Source organism: Acomys minous (assembly GCF_964271855.1).
Source record: "Acomys minous genome assembly, chromosome: 14".
Taxonomy (NCBI): domain Eukaryota; kingdom Metazoa; phylum Chordata; class Mammalia; order Rodentia; family Muridae; genus Acomys; species Acomys minous.
The window spans coordinates 45,316,619-45,332,382 of record NC_140496.1 but is presented as its reverse complement, the minus strand read 5'-3'; the positions used below and the strand labels follow the sequence as shown (position 1 = coordinate 45,332,382).

The window sequence follows — 15,764 nt, the reverse complement described above, 5'->3', positions numbered from 1 at the left end:
TAGGGTTAGGGTTAGGGTTAGGATTAGACATTTGGCACTGGACAACCAATTGCTGTGCTTGTCCTTGGGAGGGCTACCTCTTCCATCCCAGCTTTCCTAAGTTGCCCATGGCCCCTTGTATAGCATCAAGGCCTCACAGGCTTTGCTCTGTTCTATTTGGCATTTCCATGCTCTTTCTAGTATATGCACACTCACAAATGCAGTGTTGGAGGTGGAAAACCCAGGTTATAAATCCCACCTGTTCCATATTTGTTCACTTAGTATAGTTTATTTTCTGGACATTTATTGTTTACTTTACTGCTTGTGTTCCTTTACACAGCTGATAAATATATGCTTTAAGGCAAGTATGGATATGGGGTTGCTGTAGTCAATAGCTTTATGGACCCTTTAATGCCACAGATGACCCATCACTTTTGCTTAAGCCTGTCCACTGGTCAAGCAAGATTTTAGATTACTTTCTGAGCTTTCTTCCTGCTGTGACATTATGTGTGCTAAAAGTTTGTTTTCTCTGGTGATAAAATAGATTTATTCTGGTAATATATAACTTGAATAGTCTTCTATGATGTTTCAACAACGATAGCTGCTCTACTACCATAGGGGAGAGGCAAGCATTAGCCAGCATGGGTGGTTGCCCCAGCTCTATGGACATCGCATTGTTGTCACACACATAGCAGGGGATATTGCAGTATTACACGGATGCATGCGAAATCAAGACATACTGTCTTTACCCATATGTATGAATAACTGTGCTTTGAGCTATCTTTATGATATACAGATCATTAAGGCGTCATCTTCTTTATATATCACAAAAGCTTGCAATAGACTATGGTCTAGTTTTCTGTCTGTTGCTGTGATTAAAAAAAAAACACTCTCATCAAATTCAGTTTGGGCAGTAAATGTTTTATTTGGGTTCCAGCACTTCCAGTGCACAGTTGAGCATTGAGGGGAGTCAGGGCAGGAGCTGAGCCACAAAGTGCAGCAGAAACCATGGAGGAATGCTGCTTAGTGGGTCACTCCCTGCATCACACCCACCTTGCTTTCTTATACAGCCCGGGCCCACTTGCTTAGAGATAGTGACATTCACTGTGGGCTGGGCTCTCCCGTGTCAATATCTTTCATAGACATGGCGATGTAACAATCTGATCAAGGCACTTCTTCCATTGAAATGTCCTCTTCCTCGGTGAACAAATGTTTTGAACTTCTTAGAATATAGGAAAGATTTATTTTAGATGCTAATAGCATCTATGAATGTGGGGTGTGTGTGTGTGTGTGTGTGTGTGTGTGTGTGTGTGTGTGTGTGTCTGCCATTTGTTGCTAGTCCTGAGTGCAGTTTATTTGCTTTTCTGTATTCATTGAGTTCAAACACATATTTCTGTTTAGCGTTGGCCTCTTGTACAATAGTGAGCCCAAATACTGTCAAAATTGTCACCTTATCTTTCCATATCACTAGCTATTTCAGCCCTCCTTGTGAGGAAGGTCAGGATTCAGCATGCTCCAAATGACATCTCACATGTTTGAGAAAATGTCTATTTTGTTTTGTTTTGTTTTTTTATTAATTAAACATTTTTATTTTTTACATATACATTTATATTATTACACATGCATACAATAAATTACATAAAGGAAGAAGAATTATGACCCAATAATAGATTATATAAATGTTACATTCTTATTTTTTTGGCTATTTGTATTTGACAGGCTTGAAGAAAACGTCTTTCCTATCTTTGTATGTCTAAAATTCTGAATGTAAGTCACATTATCAACTTAAAAACACCTATCTAGACCTAAAAACATCTTAACCCCTAAACAACTAAGGTGTATTGTAAAGCTAAGCTAACTGGTCTTCAACTAAATCAGAGACGTGAGAAGGAATAAACTTTATTACCTGAGTATGCCGGGAGTGCAGGTTAGTAGCTTTCCAAATGAAACGATGATAGAGACAGTTTGCTACCTGAATAGTCACCCAAAACTCTCTATTGTGTTGGAGCACTCCTTCAGCCTTCTGGCCCAGTATATCTAACAGGCATATTTGCAAGGCAGGAACTATTGAAGACTTGCTTATCCTGTCTTGGCAGAATCTGGCCGTTGACTCTGCCTGCATCCAAACTTGTCCTTTTTTAGGCAGAATTCTGTCTGTGGTAGAAATGAGGACATTTTTCCCAGTGGCTTGTTTGCCACATTTGAAGCTATCTCCATAAGGTCCTTTGATGCTCATCATCCTCTTTGAGGTAGGCTGAGTGTTGCTAGGAGCTGACTTGTCTCATTGTCAGTGAATCTTTTTTTTTTTAATCTTTAAAATAATGAAAACATTTTAAATGCCATATTCTGCATGTCCCTGAGTTTTATTGTTTTGTTGGCCTATAGAGGGTTATTATTAATGGGAGTTGGTTACAATTTATTATAGGTCTTATTTAGAGAGAAAAGAAGGTTAGATTCAGCAATGTCTCTATTTTCCATTATCTTACATTTTTAGGCTTACAGATAGGGGTTGAAAAGAAAGAAGAGGGAATATAGAAATATTGGAAAGATAGAATGAAAAATAGTGAATCTACTCTTCAACTTAATGCCTCAATTGTCACTCACAAGGTTATTTTTAATTCACTGGCATAGAATTTTGTATATAGATACAAAAGAAGTTTAATTTTAGATACAGTGGTATAGAATTCAAATGTAAGATTATTTGTCACACACATTACATATATTTCTAATATTTTGAAAGTGCTATTGCAGGCTGTTTAGGATAAATAAGTTATACAAATTAATTGTTAGTTGATCAAATCATAGTCCTATCAATTACTAGTCTACTTTTATCACAAGAACATACATCTTAGGTGCAGAAGATAGATTTGATTCTATAGAAAAATAAGGTAGGATAGTTAAAGAAAACATCTTTTAGTAGTTAGCATGTGTATCTAGCCACTGGGGCTCAACCCACATGAAAGTAAACTACCCTGTCATCTTTCTTCCTTTCCTTTATAATCCAAACCTTTAATTCATATTTCTGTGGAGGACTTACAGGCATAATAAGTTACAAACATTCATCTATTAATATTACATAGAAATTCTAAGTGCTAATATTCACGGAGAACTGCATTTTTAGGATAATGTACCATGCAACTATCTCAGATCCAACCTACTTGCCTTGATTCTCATGAGCGTGGATTTCTGGAGCTTTCTGACACTGCTTGCTTATTTGATCATTCTTTTGTACTCAATTTGAATATCCTACAATTTGAGGTCAGAGAACATGGCATCTCCATTTTAAACCATCTCTTTATAATCTTCTCTCTGCCTCCCCCTTTTTTATCAGAAGCTTTTTACTCTCATTTTCTACTGAGTCATTGTTTTGCCAATGAATGTTTTATTTCAAAAGCTAATCTTTGGGAAAGCTGAGAAAGAGCTTAATGTTGGCAAAGATTGTAGCGCCTCAGAAGAAAGATGGATGGTCATCACCACAGTCCCATTGGAGCAAAGCACAAACAACAGCAAACACCAGCAGATGAGTCACATTTGTGCACACCATCAAATATTTGAGCACTTCACATTCCCGCATGCTGAAGATTCTACATCTTCTGGGTTTATTAGCTTGTTATTTAGCATGTTTCATGGGCAAAATAGCAAAGGCAGTTCATTATTGCAGGTTGAATTAGCATCATGAAAATTTGACCAGCGAAAGGTCACAGAAATGAGGAAAAGAGCCAAGTAAGCGGCATATCCCACCATTCATCATTATCAATTTTAAAAGGCAATCTGATTATTTAAATTAACTTGGCTAAAGGCTAGAATTTGGATAAAAAGTTAATAAGTATCCAAAGGATTGGGTATTCCTTTGGATAAAGCTGAGATAACGTGCATGCATTCAGAGCATTGAAACTGACCTTGAGAGAGATGAGTGCCAAGAAAATTGTGCCTGACTCGACTATCTGTGAGATTTCATCAAAAAGTCAGCTTTTTTTGATATTTGTATAGTCTAAACTTCCTGTACTTTTATTTTATCTCAAGCTGATAGACTCAGCATCTCCTCAGAAGGACACTGAAACAAGTTGTTATTCACTTGATCGTCGCAGTTCTCACTGTACAGATTAGAGACAAAAATAAACATGCTCTATCATTTTGTGTCTTAACAGAAACCAGGAGCTAAAAGAACTTGGTGACCTTTCCCCACACTGGGACAACCTACGGAAAAATGTCCTTACCCACTGTGATCAGATGGTGACGATGTATCAAGACATCCTGACAGAACTCAACAAGGAAACAGGTATGAAGCAACAACTTACCATCCAGGCTGAGTGACGTGAACGAATGTCATGTTGGAACAGCGAGCAGAATGGTGGCTGTGGACATGAACAAGGAGGAATAAACTACGGCACTCTCTTTATGGTATTATTACAGGAATATAATAATAACTGAAAGAAAGTTTTAAAATAATATATGTGAAGAATGTGAAGGAATTAATGTTTTTCTAAAGTTTTTGTAATGTCTCTTATTTTTGCTGAATATATCATTGAACACACATCTTACCTCTTTGTTCATGTGTTTTCTCAATCATTTATTAATCACGTCTGAATTTGGTCCTTCTAGGGTCCTCTTTCAAATCCAGCAGCAGCAAAGGAGAGAAGACATTAGAATTTGTTCCAATCAACCTACACTTGCAAAGGATGCAAGTGCACAGCCCTGACCTGAAAGGTATTGAGATCGCTCCAGGAGTGCCACGCTGTGTCCGTGTGTATGTGCTTGTTTGAAAAGCTCAAGAATGTGCAGAGTCCAATATTTAAGAGTTAGATGAGCAAGAGGAGAAAGCAAGCAAAGCTGACGTTGGCCCCTAGTGGTGGAAGAAAACAGCGCCATTGCTCCTTTTCATGAAATCGCTTATAAATGTGACACCTGCCCTGGGTTAGAGACGAAAACCAGAGTCTAAGCTCCCTAAAAAGCACCCATAATGACTGAGAGATACTAATTCTGTTACTTCTCTACTTGGGAAAAGAAAGCAGAGAAAACCAACTTTGTGTTGTTGTCTTTGGTAGAGGCCTAAGCTCCAGTATGAAGCCCTTGGCTGGCTATGTGCATTGGTGACTGTTCACAGCAGCAGCTCTCTTTCTTGTGGGAGGGAGCAAGGGAGCTGGCAAAGTTTAGTCAGTGCAAAGGGGTAGGGTATTTCATTTGACCTCTTGTCCAGAAAAAATGTGTGGATTCTCAGAGCACAGCCGAGCTGGATCTCACGAGACTAATGCAATCATTTATTATTACTGTTCTACAAAATCCTTACTGCTTCTTCTCTTACATTTATGTGGTGAGTGTGTATGTGTGTGTGTGTGTGTGTGTGTGTGTACATTAGTACATTAGTAGCAGAACAAAATATTTTAAGTATTCTAAGTCCCCTTTTATCTTATTTATCTATTGGTTTTATCTTATTCTTCATTTTGTTTTTATTATTTTCTTTGAAAACATTCACATGTAGTCGTGGCTAGCCTCAGATTTACTATGTGGATGAGGCTCCTAACTCTGGGATGCTAGCTATGTGCCCACACACTTGATTTTATCATGTGCTGGGGATATGGTAAAAGGACGAAGGCATTTAAGAACTCTTCCTTGATTGCTTTCTGTCAGTAACTTGAACATTAATGATATGAAATGATTTTAAAGCCACCAAAAACTGAAGTGTGAGGCAGTGTATTTAAGAACTATCACCAATGTAGTTTTCCTAATAGCTAATGAGAAAAGTTGCTTTCAGGGTGATAAAGCACCTATGTCTTGCAGCCGCAGATTTGAATGTGGATTAGAGCTACACTGAATTGTACGTAAGGCCAAGTTCTTTCATTTGATCCCTTAAGGCATTATTGCTCCGGCTACTGTTGATGGTTAAGTGAGATGGGATATGTAACACATCTGGAGTAGTACCAGGAACAGCAGTTAATTATATCTTTGTCCTTTGATATCTTGAGGCCAAAATGTATCCATGGGCGCCATCAAAATGGTTGAAAGTAGAGAAAAATAAGACTTGAAGGGGTGAGCGAGAGAATGACCTGTTTACACACACATCATGTAATAACAGACACAATAAACACGGAAGGAGAGAACAATGCTAAATCAAGCTACTGACAAATGGCAGTGTTTTCACCAGCACATGCCATTTGGAGCCACAGGAACACAGATTCCCATGAGGTTGAGCAACATCATATTTAGTAATGGTTATATATGTAATTTTGTTAAACAGACTGTAATATCAACAGTGTTTCCCCCTCCACATCGCTCATGAAAAATGTGTATACAATAGCATGTTCTAAAACATCATCAGAAAGACAGAGTGCAGCATGTTATGATGCTCATCATTTTTAGCAAATGAGTCTCTGAACTGTAAAGAAAGTAATTGGGGACGAAAAGGCAGGAACTTAGAAAATCAAACAAAAACTTGCCCAGTTCATCTGGTTTGGCATGAGTAACAACCTTCAATGACTTCCATAATGAAATACCACAGACAAGGTTGTTTAGACACCCAGAAACCAAAGTGTCAGTCAGGCCGCACATCTCCTGAGCCTGAGGGAAACCCTCCCTTCACTACCACATGTTCCTGACTTTCTTGACTCTTTTTTGTGTTGCTGTTTTTACGTGAATACACGCCTTGCTAATCCTGCAGCTTTATTTGCAAAGACTATTTTTAAAAGCTGCGCTGATAGTAGACAGATTCTTCAAATGCAAGGCCAATGGCTAGCTCTTGAAACAAGTGACCAAGCAGGACCCATGCTTTTATGTGTCCTACTGACAAATGATGTAACCTGCAGTTAACATCAGGTGCCCTCAGACTATTAATTTTTCATCCTTATTAATGACTTAAAGCGTACCATCTATCTGCAGCAATAGAGCGGCTAGACACTGATGAAGTGACAACGGTGACAGAAACAACAGCTACAGAATGAAACTTTTTAAGTGCATTCTCCAGAATACTCACGTGCATTTTATTCTTATAGCCCATCAGTTACAAACATTATAAGATGCAGAGTCTTATAATATTATAATAATCTGTTGTAATTCTTTTATATGTTAGATATAATAATGAAGCATTATATAATGAATTCAAATTAATTTAATTTTTTTCTTTAAAGAAGTAATACTTCAGTGTTAGTTCAAGGCATTTAATACTGTAATTGAGCAGCAACAATTCAGCAGGTCTATTTGCAATGTATATAATTGAATTCTTTTATGAAACTGCATTATTCATGCATTACTAGTTTTGAATATCAGTGCTCTGTAAATCTTAGATATATGACAAGATTTGTACAGTTTTACTCTAGTCCCTTAGGTAGAACTTGTTAAAGGGCTATGATGCCACACTATGTCTTACAGAATAGGGAGGGGCAGTTTTAAATTTGAAATATAAGCCACACAACAGATATAATATGGAGAAGTTTATTGGTAGAAGTGTGGGAGAGCTGGAAAGAGGGCAGGATACCCCATGCGAGGAGAAAGAGACAGAGAGAAAGAAAGAGACAGGAAGAAAAGAGGTGTGTATGTGTGTGTGTGTGTGTGTGTGTGTGTGTGTGTGTGTGTGTGTGTAAGAGGGAGAGACAGACAGACAGACAGACAGACAGACAGACAGACAGAAAGACAGGCAGGCAGGCAGGCAGACAGACAGACAGACAGACAGATAGAGCAGAGCAGAGCAGAGTGACACAGAGAGAGAAAGACAGAGACAGAGAGAGGAGAGAGAGTGAGAGAGGAGGTGGGTTTGTCCTTTTGTATACTGGGCAGGGGCATGCCTAGTGGCAGGCAGGTAATGACATCATAGATTGCTAGGCAAACTGGGGACAGTGTGCTAACAGAAGGAAGGAGAGAGAGACAGACAATGAAACGTTAAAATCAACACCTGACCCAACCTGAGTCAATGAAGTTTGTCATGAGTTTCAATTTGAGTTTTATGAAGCAACCTAGTCCATGAGTTTAATCTTAACTCTAGTCTAGGGGACCAATCATTTTTATCTTTTCCATGTGTCTTGGTCAGTATTTTATTGCTGTGAAGAAACAGGCAATTTACAGAAGGAAGCACTTCATTGGAGGGCTTGCTTAGTTTGGGGGAGTTATGTCATGATTGCGGTGGGGAGCATGGAGGCCGGCAGTAGCTAGGAGCCTATATTCTACCTGCAAGATGGAAACAGAGGGAGCAAGCAAGACTGGTCCTGATGTAGACTTTTGAACCTTACAGGCCACCCCCAGTCACACAGCTCCAACAAGACGGTACTCCCTAACCCTTCCAAAACATTCCACCAACTTATAACCAAACATTCCAATATATGCCAGACATTATCATTTAAACTCAGAGCATGGAAAGGGCAATCAGAGATATAGCACTGAAGACAGTCAGAAAATGGGAGTGTCTCACAGCTTTCAAGTTGCTCGCTGAGCATCATCTGAGGATGGACCAGGTCCGGCTTTACACAAAATGAAGCACAATTTCCAAGCACACTGTGTGTTGTGTGCACAAGCTCACCCATTGTTTTTCCCTGGTTAGTTATTTTACACGGTTGCTATTGAAAGTACCTTAAATAACATCTATCTAAAGATGTACTTGAACAGAAATATTAACATCACCAGAGTGATGCTAGAGTCAGGCTCAACACCAATTAGACTTTGCAGTGTGACTGCGAGTGTTAGCTACGTGAGGGAAGGAACAAACAAGGGGAGCTGTTAGAGTCCCCCCAACTCTGATTCTCATGACTTGGGTGCATCATTTCCACAGTAAGGATAATTTTTTTCTAAGACTAGTTCAGTGATAACCACAGTCTAAATAGCCCGAGATATCTAGGAACTCAACCTCACTAATGCCTGATGGTTCCTGTCAAATGGATTATGAGTGCCATTTTGAGTTCAGGGATTATATTTAAATTGTTCCTTGATATGAGATCATCATGAGTAGATTTTTCTACTTACACATTTTTTTTTTATAGTTGAAGGGATTTTAACAAGATCTCCTGTCAAAATAGAGCTATCTCGTTTCTATTATTAAATGCCATTTAAGAGGCTACAAGAAAACTCTATTTTGAATTCTCAGATAAATCTGGGCTCTGTAGCTAAATGACATGGACTTACTTAGAGCTTCCTTCTCTATGACATGGGACATGTTGTTTTCACAAACCATAGGTATTTTTGCGATACTATATAACGTCAATGAAGTAAGGCATGTTTTTAAAGAAAGAGAAAGGGAGGGGACCTTTAAGTGCCCTTTTTATTGTTTTATCTTATTTTGTTTTTTTTTATTCCTTTTTCATACAGTACATACTGCCCCCACTTTCCCTCCCTCCATTATTTCAAGTCACCCTCCCCCCACCTCCTCTCACTTCCCATCTGTTCCTCCTCTGTTTCCCTTCAGAAAGGAGCAGGCCTGCATGGGATGTCAACCAAACATGGCCATAACAGGATACTCTGAGACTACAACAAACCCTTATCTCAGGGCTGGGCAAGGCAACCCAGTAAGAAGACAAGGGTAACAAGATCAGGCAAAAGAGTCAGAGTCACCCCCACTCCCACTGTTAGGAGCCCCACAAAAACAGCAATCTACATAACTATAACATACATGTATGGAACCTGGAACAGACCCCTGCAGGCTCCCTGATTGCTGCTTCAGTCTGTGTGAGCCCCTCAAGGCCTGCTTAGCTGATTCTGTAGGCTGTGTTCACCTGGGGGCCTCAAACACTTTGACACCTACAACTCCTCCTCTTCCACATTCTACCCCGTCTATAATGATTTCTTTGTTGACACCAAAGTCTTAAGAGTTTTGTTAGACATGTCTAAAAACTGTTAAAATTATGAAGATACTCAAAAAGTGGGATAAAATATGAAACAAAATTAAAATAATAATAAGGTTTCTAGTTATTAAATTGTTCCCTTTCAGTTTGAATTTTGTTATATTAGTGATTCTATTCTCAATATTTCATCTGCTCCTGCCTTCAGGAAAACAATCAATCCTAGTTAATTCTAATTTTGAGGAGTATGGCTAAGAATAAGTGTGGTTCTTTAGTTGGACATCTTTCTTCATTATTTAGAGACCAGGAAATTAACTACCTACATAAATCAATCTACTATTTTGTAGTAATTGCAAGTGAAATTCAAGGCTCTGCGACCCAAAGAGAGAAAGCTAGTTGCTCGAACACTTATCAGTAATTGGCTGTTCTCAAGTGGCTATTAGAACCTGTTTGGCTGTTCCCAAATTTTTTAGTATTAAAAAGTACTAAGCCTCATAGGGTATCAAGTCTCTTCTTGGTAACCTGCTGTCCTTCCTCTGAGTTCCACCAGATCTCCCCCTCCAGGGGACATGATCAAATATGAGGCACCAGAGTACATGAGAAAGTCATATCCCACTCTCCACTCAAGTGTGGAGACTGTTCTGACCATTGGCTAGATCTGGGTAGGGGTTTAAAGTTTACCCCCTGTATTGTCCTTGGCTGGTGGTTTTTTTTTTTAAGATTTATTTACTTATTATGTATACAAATCTCGTTATAGATGGTTGTGAGCCAACATGTGGGTGCTGGGAATTGAACTCATGACCTTTGGAAGAGCTGTCAGTGCTCTTAACCTCTGAGCCATCTCTCCAGCCCCTATACAGGGGGAGGTAATCCCCCTAAGGAACATTCATAGGGGAGGGGAATAAGGGGAAAATGGGAGGGAAAGAAGAATGGGAGGATACAAGGGATGGGATAACCATTGAGATGTAACAAGAATAAATTAATTAAAAAATTTTTTAAAATAAATAAATAAATAAATAAATAAAATCTCAAAAAAGTACTAAGCCTCTTCTAGATTATATATATATATTCCATAGATAAAACTAAGTGTTCTACTTTGAATGGGACAGACTCTCTGAATTTAGCTTAAAGATTACACACTGCGTACATTGCACTGTTATTTCTGACCATGAGACAACGTTACATAGCCGTATCTGTAACTGTTCTACCAAGCTGTTTTCAAGGACTGAACCCCATGTTCATCAGGGGAAGAAGAGTCAATACGTATTTTCCAGTTGGTTCCTTCAGAGTTACTCTTTGGGTTTCAATGATAAAATTTAAAACTTCAAGTAAACCTATTTAAAGTGTGAAATTGAAAAGGCTTTACCATCAAAACTCATGAACGTAGAATAGATGCATGCTTTCTGAGGGTTGAGTCTGGCTAAGAGGCAGAACCAATAGGCCTACATACACAGGAAAGCCCTGCCAGAGGGAGACCCTGCAAGCTTTTTCAATACCATGACACACTCTTTAGATATCCCTTACAAGAGGGTTCGTTGTATTAATGGAAAATCACGGGGGGTAGAGAAGTGGGAAAATAAAGAAGATGCTGATTTAGAATTTAGAAGAAGTATTCTGTTTATGCAGCTGGATGAGTTCAAATTTCTCTATGAAGGTCATTGTGAGTGATGCTTAGTGATCTTCTCTTTTTAAAACATATCTAATGATTATTTACAGTGTATTATTTACATTGGCTATGCTTTGATATTTCAATTCAAAAAACAAATTTTAAAGCTTAGTTCTGAATTTTGTTTCCTTTTTGATTAATCATTATTGATGCCACATTTAATTTGAGCATTAATTTTCATTGATGTGTACACTGTCTGAGCATGTGAAAGTCAGAAGTGGACACTGGATTTCTTTTTTCTCTTTCTACCTTTTTAATGATTTTCTTTTTGATTTAATTTTTCTAAATATGGTTGCCACACTACCCCCAAGTGCCCCCTAATTCTAGCTGTCTCTCCCTCCACACACTCTCATTCCATTCCTCCCCCCAACACCTGATCCCTCCCAATCCCACCCCATCTACACAGAGTCCACCCTAAAAACTGCTTTATTTCCCCTTTCCATGCAATTCCATGTGTCCCTACCTAAAGCCCTCATACTTAACCTCTTTGAGTCTGTATATTATAGCTCAATTGTTATTTACTTAACAGGATATAACGGAATGCATACCATATTTGTCTTTGTGTGTCTTGGTAACCTCACTCAGGATGATTTTTTTTCTAGTTCCATCTATTTGCTTGCAAATTCCATGATGCCATCTTTTAAACAGATGAGTAATACTGCATTATATAAATGTACCACAACTTCTTTACCCATTCTTCAGTCGGTGGATGTTCAAGTTGTTTCTAATGTCTACTTATTATGAATAAACATGCAATGAACGTAGTTGAACAAATTCCCTCATGGTAGGATAGAGAATCCTTTGGGTTTATGTCCAAAAGTTGCATAGTTAGGTTTTGAGGTAGATTAATTGCCAATTTTCCAAAGAACCACCATATTGATTTCTTTAGTGGCTGTACAAGTTTTCACTCCCACCAGCAATGAAGGAGTGTTCCCCTTGTTCCACATTCTTACTAGTATGAGCTGTCATTTGTGTTATCACTCTTAGCCATTCTGAAAGGTGTGAGATGGCATCTCAAAGTCATTTTGATTTGCATTTATCTGATGGCTAGGGATGTTGTACATTTCTCTAAGAGTTTCTCAGACAGTTAATATTCATCTATTGAGAATTGTCTGTTTAAATATGTACCCCATATTTTATTTGGATTAATTTGTTTCTTGAGTTCCTTATATGTTTTGGATACTAGACATCTACTGGTTGTTGAGTTAGTGAAAACCTTTTCTCATTCTGTAGTCTGCCATTTTGTCTTATTGATGATGTCCTTTGCCTTACAGAAGCTTTTCAAATTCATGAGGGCCCCACAATTTTTTGATCTTAGTGCTTGTACTATCACTGTTCTGGTTAGAGAGCCATCACCTCTGGCAATGAGTTCAAGGTTATTCCCAACTTTCTCTTCTATTAGGTTCAGTGTGTCTGGTTTTATGTTGAAGTCTTTGATCCACTTGGGCTTTCGTTTTGTGCACGTTGATCGATGTGGATCTATTTGCATTATTCTACATGCAGACATCCAGTTTGACCAGCACAATTTAGAAAAGGCGTTTTTTTTCTTTCAGTGTGTATTTCTGGCTTTTTTTTTTTTTTTTTTTGGCTTTTTTTGAGACAAGGTCTCTCTGTGTTTGCCTTGGCTGCCCTGGACTTGCTTTGTAGACCAGGCTGGCCTCGAACTCACAGAGATCCACCTGCCTCTGCCTCCCGAGTGCTGGGATTAAAGGCGTGCACCACCATGCCCAGCATGGCTTCTTTATCAAAATCAGATGTTTATAGATATGTGAATTTGTGCCTGAGTGTTCAATTTGATTACATTGATCAATGTGTCTACTTCTATGCCAACACCATGAATATTTTAAAAAATTGTAATTCTGTAGTACAACTTGAAATCAAAGATGGTGATTCCTCCAGTAGTTGTTTTGTTGTTCAGGGTCGGTTAGCTATCTTAGCTTTTGTTTGTTTGTTTGTTTTCTATATGAAGTTGAGAATCATCTTTACATCATTTCTCCCCTGCTCATCCTTCTACCTCCAGCCCCACTACTGTACTACCTTTTGCTCTCTCATTCAAGTACGTGGCCTCTTTTTAGCTGTTGTTACATATAAATGTGTATTCTTCCTAAATATACACATACAGCTTGCTTAGTCCATGCAATGTTACTTGTATGTTTTCAGGGTAAACATTTGGCATTGGGTAACCAATTGGTGTGTTCTTTTCTTTTGCTTTTCTGGTTCCTGATATTTTACTCTGAGGACCAAATGTATCTTGCTTTTTATCAATGTGTAACTCTCCCCTAGAATTACATACACCTCACCATCATTTATTTTTAATTTATTTTTACTTCCTTTTAAAGGTGATAATAAATGATACATAAAATCCTCAGGCTGATAATTTCATTAAGTTAATGGGACAAAAAGAGCTTTAAAAACATTGAGAGAGACTATGTAATGCAAACACTGCAACTTTTTGGATAAGCCTCTTTCTTACAAAGATGAAGGTAATCAACAAAGCTAATTCATTTGTATAGGAGGATTGACCACATATGTGGTCATCTGTTGATATGCTGTTAATTCGATAGATATGTTGATTATTCAAGTCAAGTTTCTTAATGTCGGGGAAAGAGCCTACAAATAAAAATTTTAATATATAGGGAAAAAACCGCAGGATTAGTTTTATGGTTCTGGGTTGAAGTCAAAGATATCAGTATGAATCAAATTTTCATTGTCACTGTTAGTCTAGTATAAACAGATGAATCAATAAAACAGATGTTGGTGGGCAGTTGTTAATAAGTGGACACATGTTTCCAAATTCTATCCACTGACAAGGATGACGAAATATCATGTTACAATAGAATAGAGCATGCCTAATTCTCAGAGCTTGTTCCTAAGTTTTACTTTCTAATCAGAAGACAACAGTTCTTTGAATTTTAGCCAGTTGAGGCCTTCTATAATGGTCTCCATCTAATGAAGAGATAGAGAGAGAGGTGAGAGCTGCCCTTCTCTGTAGACATAACGATATATATTAAAAATGTAATTAGTGATTACACTGGTTAGGGAAAATGGCAGTAGCCGGTTCTCCTCTGTGCACCATACTACTAAAAGTCACCATCTAGGTTTCCAGTGCTAGGCATGAGCTCCCTATGTTATGCAGGCCTAAAGTCCAGTTAGACAGCTGTTGGTTATAGCCCAGATACAATTGCTATTACTGTTCCATCCTTGCCATGGTGTTCACTGTGCCTCATAGCTGGACCTTTGGTTGCTTTTCTCCATGGCAACTTCTGGTACTATGAAAGCTGATCCTGTGGATGAGATCCTTTTCTAAGATAGAAGCTAAACTCTCTGTGGTAGGAAATAATTAAATTTCTTATAAAATATTACTCAGTCTTAAAAATGCTAAAATTCAGTTTATCGGTGACTTTAAAAGTTTAGAAATTATTAACACATTGTAATTGTTATTAATAGATTGTTAAACCCATGTGGTATTGATTGGCTGGGTCACATTGAAACTTGGATTGTATTTCTTCGGACCTTGTATTTTCAGAGTGGAGATGTTCTAATTTAAAGCAATGATAATTCAGATGGGTCTTCTAGACTGAGTAATTTTGAAGAAGCTATGATGTTTACCTGAGGCTAATAAAACAATTTATGTTTTCTCAGTAAGCCATATCTTGGAAACAAGCAATATATCACTATCAAAATCAATTTGAGAAAGATCTTCTATGAAATTAGATTTCTCAACAAAAAATGTAGTTTAACCAGAGAACAGTCACCCTGCCTTCCTCATGTAAATATCTTCCATTTGAATATAAAAATTATGTCCTGTTTTGAAGCTATAAAGTTTAAGATCAAAAGATTGAATTTCAATCGAAATGTATGGATTTTTGTTATAAAAAGCAAAATATCTACCTGAAGACACAAATTGAGATGTTTTGCATTCTATGTTTTGTAAGAAGTTACAAATGTATGTAATTTAAAATTGTGTACATTTTAGAATAGATAAGCAGGAAATGACTGCATAGGTTTTGTTTTTAATGTGCTAAGTACTCTTCTGCCCTTGAGCAAAAATAAATTAATATTTTTGGTTCTTCTCTCTATAAGCTTTGGTTGAGAAATTGTTCATTATTGTTGAATTTCAGTATGATTGCAAATTAAATGATGCAAAACTCAATAAAGTATAACACACAAAAGACCAATTAACATGTTATCTCAGTAAGTATATAGAGGAAAGAAGAACATGCTGTTCTGTGCTGTAGCATATAATTAAGATGCAGCCATAAATCTTGGAAATATTAAACTTTTGAGGTACACAGGTGGCTTTCAGAAAGATTGGTTAGTTCTTCTTGCCCTCTTGAGATGAAAGTTCATAGTTACCCCTACAA

General features: G+C 37.7%; 1 protein-coding gene across 11 annotated transcripts in view; it reads left to right on the top strand.

Annotated features, from left to right (window-relative positions):
• INPP4B (inositol polyphosphate-4-phosphatase type II B) overlaps positions 1-15,764 on the top strand; it is a 336,841-nt gene that overhangs the window by 177,379 nt on the left and 143,698 nt on the right. For all 11 annotated transcript variants that reach the window (XM_084755321.1, XM_084755319.1, XM_084755320.1 and 8 more), the window contains 2 exons: positions 4,128-4,258; positions 4,582-4,686. In XM_084755321.1, coding sequence (XP_084611447.1) covers positions 4,128-4,258; positions 4,582-4,686 — 236 coding nt within the window. The remainder of the gene's footprint in view (positions 1-4,127; positions 4,259-4,581; positions 4,687-15,764) is intronic.